The sequence below is a fragment of the Musca vetustissima genome, unplaced genomic scaffold (genome assembly GCF_032173495.1).
Source record: "Musca vetustissima isolate MV318-11 ecotype Yass unplaced genomic scaffold, APGP_CSIRO_Mvet_v1 utg16644, whole genome shotgun sequence".
Lineage (NCBI taxonomy): Eukaryota > Metazoa > Arthropoda > Insecta > Diptera > Muscidae > Musca > Musca vetustissima.
In genome coordinates this window covers 219,739-226,907 of record NW_026883164.1, presented here as the reverse complement: position 1 = coordinate 226,907, position 7,169 = coordinate 219,739, and the positions used below count along the sequence as shown (strand labels likewise).

Sequence of the window (7,169 nt, the reverse complement as noted above, 5' to 3'; positions counted from 1 at the left end):
CGTCCTCTCATCTAGAAAGCATATTGGTATATAGGTTTTCTATGTCATATATATATTTTTTTTTGATCTCCTATACAAAGAAAATTTCTCTAATCTATTAGCATGTTTTATCTGGTCTTCTATAAATTCGACAACCTGGTCATTTACAAAAGCAGCAGCCCGAACAAAGAATGAAATCGTATAAAGAAATATTTCCAAAAATGTTCTTCCTTTCCATCCTGGTCATTCTGACATCTAAAAAATGTGAGGCTGCGATAAAGAATGAGACCGTAAATGTTTTGATACAAAGGGTTCATTGTAATCTTTTTCGACATTATCATTAAATGCGGAATTTAAAAATCGATTATATTCCTCACACTATGTCCGGATAAAACAGATATGATCGAACAATCAGCATTCGTAAAATGCTATATAGAGATGCCCTTGAAATTGAGCATTCAGAAGAAAATCATCTTTAGCCAGTTTCTTGTTCAGTAAATCATGTGATTTGAAATAAATCGACATGACAAAAGAAGTCTCTCCAGACCGGAATCAGGGGAGTATAAATATAATGGTGGAGGAGTTGGTTCACATAGAATGCCAATATATTTACATCAGCATCGATATTGGCTTCGTTAAGGTGAAAATCAACGTGTCTACAGAAAATTGATGTCAATATTGAAGAGTTTGATAATCAAGAAACAAACATTTGTCTCCTCTCATCGGTATTCACCAAATGCCCAAGCAGTCAACAACAAAACATGTCACCTTCTCTACAAAACTAATATTGCATTAAATATTGCCGTTCTGGATTCTGCATGAATCCCCACAGAGTTGTTTAGGAGTTATTTGATATATTCTTCTAATGGATGACCTCTCCAAGTCTTCTCAAAAAGCAACTTCGGATGCTACAACAAAACACTAAAAAAGGTTTGTTTATTAGATTCGGTCTACTTTCATAAGATGAGTACCTTCTGTTCTTACAAAAGGATTACCTTCTGTTCTTCCAAAAGGCTTACCTTTTGTTCTTCTAAGGAATGATCTTCTGGCCTGCCATGAGGAAAACCTTCTTTAACAAAGATCTGCAGTTTTAAACATAGGCTATTAAAATTGTATCGAATAAAATTGTCTGTTATAAAATGTTGTTTTGGAACGAGTTTGAGTTTATATTTTAGATTTATAATTAAATTTATTTGTAATTCAATGCTTAAAAATCCGTATTTTTAAAACGTCAACAGCTGATGTTGATTTCATGCAAAAACAAAATCAAGCAAAGAGAATTCTTGTCAAGTAAGAAATTTGTGAGAGCAGCAATTAGCCTTTGTGCACTAAAACAACTGACCTCATACGATAAACAAAATGTTCTTTTTTTATTTTATTATTATTAATTATTGTTATTTTAATTGCTAATAATTATCTAGCATTTAAATTGTTTAAAATCCTCAACGTCTATAGGTTATTAATGACACAAATCGCCATTCCCCTTTGACGTTTACATTCTCTTCATTGTGTTAACGTTTTGACAACCAAAAAGAGCAGGAGGAGATTGACAGGGAGAGATTTAATCACAAACAAAAAAGACAATTATTTACCCTTATATGAAGGTAAAATAACACAAATTAAAAAAAAAATATAATACCAAATTATCACAATAAATCCAGCAACGAAATTAAACCGATATCACTAATAAAATTAACTCTAAAAATAATAATAATCATCTTGAGAGACAACACAAAAGGCCTTTCAAAGGAATTGACAACATATGACAGACAATCAATGACACTAATCTCATGCTTTTAATATTTTGATACATCAAAATTAGTCTTTGAGCGGGAGATTGAGAGACGTCCACGATGACTTATTACATTGGATAATTAATCACAAACAAAAAATATAATTATTTACCGTCAAAGAAAGGTAATATGCCAAAATTTTTGGAAAAAAATTACAATTAAACCAGCAAGTAAATTACACCAATATCACGAATAAATTTAACAAAAAATAATAAAAAGAATTATCATTTCGAGAGAGACATTGACAACATATGACAGACACTCAATGACACTAATCTCCTTCATTTTGTTAATGTTTTGACAGCAATTAGTCTTTGAGCGGGAAATTGAGAGACACACGACATTGTTATATTGAAAGATTTTTATTTATTTTAGAGATTTAATCACCAACCAAATTGCAAAAACTACACAAATTATAAAAACAAAATTTCTCACAATTGTTACTAAAAATAATTAACAACGAAAGCACTAATAAATTTAACACAAATAACATGAGGCCTTTGTGGATAGATATTGACAACATATGGCATGGCGACAGCAGTTGTCACCATGGTGAAACATTGAATTGACATTGTAAGTGTGGTGGAAAACAAAATACGAACACTTTATGACAGGTGGTACTATTGATAGGTTTCACTGTAAACAATTAAATAAAATTTGATATTCTATTAACGTGTTTTTTCATAAAAACAATATGGAATGGTGCATATATTTCGAAATTCCCACCAAATACAAATGTAAACACAACAACGATGAAACCAACACAACAAAACTAAACACATTTGGACACACTCAACCAACCTCACGCAACAAAGGGTACAGATTCGCGCACATACAAATACAACTTCATATCATCATCATCATTATTATACAAAAATATCAATATACATATATACACATTTATGTAGGTATATGGTACGTGTGTGTGTGTTATTGGCAAACATTTGTACACCTTTTTTTCACCCGACGTTTTTTCATGGAACATGCCAGTTAAAAATTTTCCATTTCATTTTTCACAATGTCACACAATTTTCCATTACAATCTATCACATTTCACAATAAATTATCTATATTTCTTTAAATTGGCATTACTTGTATATATTATTTTCTTTTGGGGAAAAACCACACATTCTGGTATTCGTCATCACATTAAAGCAAAAAAAGAAAAATACACACATCGATCGTATGACCTTTTTTTCGAACGTTTTCTCTAAACTTACCTTAAATTTACAAAAAAGCTGTTCAAAAAATCAGTCTTTATTCATTAAATAAATATTTCTGTTATTTCACTACTTCAATGTTATGTATTTTATATGTTTTTTATTATTATTATTATTTAAATTCAACTAAACACTAAAATTAAAAAAGTTCACGTAAGAAGAATAAAAACGGAGACGATGCTTCTTTTATCCGATTATAGAAAAAATGGCTGACGACGTTTATTCCACCACCACACTAGTAAAACACACACACAGAGCAAACTTCACTTTTGGCGGCTGTCAAAATGTGTGTTGAATGGAGAACACAATCATGTTGTGTGACGCCGAACGACATTGACGTTGCAATGCCAAGCGTTTGGCGTCACAACGGCGTTAGTTTAATGGCAATGTTGGTGCATGGTTAAACATTAGATTTTTTTAAGAAATCAATAGAAAAAATAAAAAAGTATGGGAAAAATAAATAACATTTTGAATTAAATATTAATTTTTTAAGAATAATAGCTGATAAAAACAATTATAGAAATGTTAATGAATGTTCACATTTACGCTCATTGCTAATCTCTTAAGGGGAGTACACACTATAGGTTGACGTTTCGTCGTCAAACGTTTGGCGTCACAACGGCGTTAATTACATGGCAATATTAGTACATGGCTAAAAACATTAGATTTTCTTTAAAAAAATGTCTATAAAATAAATTAAAAGTATTGAAATATTAAGTAAAACTTTCAATTAAATACTTAAAAATGTCTTTCAAAAATTTAGACACATTTTTAACAAAAATAAAAACATTTGAGCAAGAAATTAGTGCGGTCGAAAAAAGATTAAAAGGATTAAAACATTTTGGGCCAAATTTTTATCGACATCCAAATAAAAAATCCGAACATCAGTAAGATTGAAGTACGTTTAGATTTACGAATTCCACTTGATCTCAAATGACAGTTCCATAGCATATACGTCAAACATAATCCATGGAATTGACATTTGAAATCGAGTTGATGTAGTAGTCGAATAGTACGTTTACATTGTACCGGATTTATTAAACCCAGTGGATCTAACTTGTCAATTTCATTACATATATGTCAAATAAATCCTCATAGAGAAGGTTAACCCGGCAAAAAGTGCTAATGTTAATGCCTTTTGAAGGCGCTAAAAATTAAAAAAATAAAATCCCAATAAAATTAAAAAAAAAATTCAACATGAAATTTGTATAAAAAGCTGAGATCCCAAATAAATACCGCCTTATAAGGTCGTAATTCTTATTTCCTGACTATAGTAATAAAAAACCATTTCTTGTTTTTTTGATTAAATGGGAAATTTATTTACACATCTTGGCAAAAATTTTATTTTTACACACACACACACGTATTAACAACGCATTAGTAGTAGGGGATATTTTTTGATTTTGTTTTTACAAATAATTAAAACTAATTTAAAAATAAAAAATTTAACTAATTCAACAAAAATAATTCATATACACAGCACAAATTATTATTTACGTTGAGATTTAATACGGGCGGAGCGGAGCAATGTTATGGGAAATTTTGGGATTTCAACAAATTATTATAAATATAATAATAATTATAGAAAAATGAGAAACAAATTTAAAAAACAAAATAATAAATTCAATACAATTTTACAGTCTCTTTGATTAATTAACTACTACAGCAATCAATTTGGTATTGACTTAAAAACAAATAAAAATGTTGGTATACAATAGACTCCAGATTAGCTTCATTTCTTTTTTCGTTTTCGTGGATTTGGTGCGTTTAAATTCGTATTTTGGGGAAAAAATCAAATTCCCTCTCTCTCATTCCCCAATTTACGTCCATGGCAAATTATTGCTAAACATTATTGTTCCCACCAAAACATACGAGGCAAACCATAAAAATATTAAACCCGCCTTAGAACGTAATTGTAAATTCTCCAATGACTTGGGCATATAATCGGAGGCGAACCAATATACACACGGTGTGGCGGAACATAGCAACCTTGTCGAAATTTGTATGTGCACAAAGAATATACAAAACAGTGTCAAGGCAAAGGCATGAATGGTATAGGGCAAAGTTTTATATTCCTTAATCAAATAGAACAGAGGATATTTGGGTAGCAGGGTAGCCAAGAAGTTGTATAAATACTTGGTGCAATGCCACAGCATAAAGACAAGAATTGGTGAGGCCAACATAAAGTTCGGCAGTTGTTTCCATTCGTAGTATTTCAAAAAACCCACATGCCAATAATGCGATTGTATATACGAATAGGGAAAGGGGAAGTTGTCATCGCACCATGGCGACTGTTCGTCATAACGATAGCCGGCCAAAACATATTTACGTTCGCGGGCATAATTCAAAATTGCCTCACTATGATTGCTGGGCTTGTCCACGGCACAAAATTGCCGAAAGGCATAGAAATTGAAAAATGTCAACGGCACAACGGACACCACAATGCACAGGGCCACCTTGGCCAAACCACCCAACATTGAGGTTTGTTTCAGGACGAATTTTCTCACCACAAAATATATGGGAAAGCCTAAATTCACCAAGCCATTTGAACGCGCCGCCACATTCAGGGCCAACGTCATGGCAGCACGCACCACCCTTATTTGACACGAACACTCGAGCATTACATACAGCGAAAGCAAGCAGAATATTGTCTCAGAATAGGCGGCCGTAAAAAATATCGAAGCCGGATTGAAGCAGAACAGCAAAGCAACATTCCAACTTTTGTTTAGGTCATTAAAAATACGTTGAGTCAGCGCATACAAAATATTAGCTGCCTTGCAAAATAATGCCACATTTAAAACCACACCCACCAACAAACAGCATGATCGCATATTCATGACATTGCCAAGTGCAAAATGTAATGCCACTGCTCCAGACTTGACCATCATTGGGTATAGAGGATAAAAGGCCAGGGTATTCTCATAGGTATAACCATATTCGGCAATGTGCAGGAAATATTCACCATCCCAGTGACGAAAGCCGTTTAACAAAAACGCTACTGTTTTATCCAGCCAGGTGTCCTTTACATCCACATCCAGGGGGGCACGAAAAACATCTGCCTTGTGATCTGGTATCAATTTGTTAGCCACCAATTGTAACAGCATTACAATGACACGGCTGGCCAATGCCAATTTTGTTACCTTTTCGGTCATTACTCTAAATTTGTCTTTTCTTATCTCTTTCTCTGCAATTAAAATCGTTTAAAAATTGTAAATAATTTCTCTAAATGATTACACACTTACATTATTGCTTAGTTACTATTTTTTTTTTCTATTTTGTAATGAAGAAAAAAAATACCCTCTGTGTGCAGTGTCTTCGTCTTTTGCCGGCGAACGTAGGAAAAAAATCATAACACTAGTTCAGTTAGACTGATTCACTGAGATGAACCAATGGAACTGTGATGTGGGAAAGATGCAATCAAAAGGCAACAAATGATAACATAGAACCAGACAATAAATGGGGTTGTAATACTCCCGTGTGTTTACGAATGAGTGTGAGATGGATTTGTGCAAAAATCAGCTGACAAAATTAGGGGTTAAAAAGGGGATAACAAAATCGACTTCAATTTAAGTTTTCAATTGAATATCCGTTTTCTATAATATTCTGTCCAAACAAGATTACACAGTTTCCTTTTCCTTTAATTTTGTCTTCTTATTCTCCTTTTTCTATCTCCTTAAAACGAAACGAGCGTTATGAAAGTTAATTTAATTTGGTCGAAGAGGTTTTTTTGAACTATTCACTAAAATGAACAATGTGGACTAGTAACTCATTTCCCACGGCCAATGAAGAAAGCAATCGAACGAGTGTTCAATGCAATGATTCAGTGAAATGAACCAATGGAATTGTGATAGGAAAATATGTAACGGAAAGGCAACGAATGATAAAGGGTTGTTCTACTTGTTTGTGTTTACGAATGAGTGTGAGGTGGTAAGAATATGTGAAAATCAGCTGATAATATTAGGGGATGCAAGGGATACAAAAGGTGGCTTTCGTTTGAGGGACACATGTTCAATTTAACAATTCAATTAAATGAGCTAACGGAACTCTGATAAAATATACAGCCGATAATGTAAAAACAAAAAATAAAGCGATTTCTATATTCTAATGTGTTTACGAATAAGTGTGAGTTGGATATATGGGAAAATAAGCTGATACAAGTAAAAAATTGCCCCCGATG

General features: G+C 32.5%; 2 protein-coding genes across 2 annotated transcripts in view; both read right to left on the bottom strand.

Moving 5' to 3' along the window:
- The window catches only part of LOC133329960 (dynein light chain roadblock-type 2), a 189,260-nt gene that overhangs the window by 149,471 nt on the left and 32,620 nt on the right, over positions 1–7,169 (bottom strand). The window lies entirely within an intron of this gene.
- Positions 4,812–6,144, bottom strand: LOC133329954 (GPI mannosyltransferase 2). Its single transcript, XM_061538410.1, has one exon. It carries the CDS (start codon positions 6,142–6,144, stop codon positions 4,813–4,815), a length of 1,332 nt encoding a protein of 443 aa, XP_061394394.1. The 3' UTR covers position 4,812.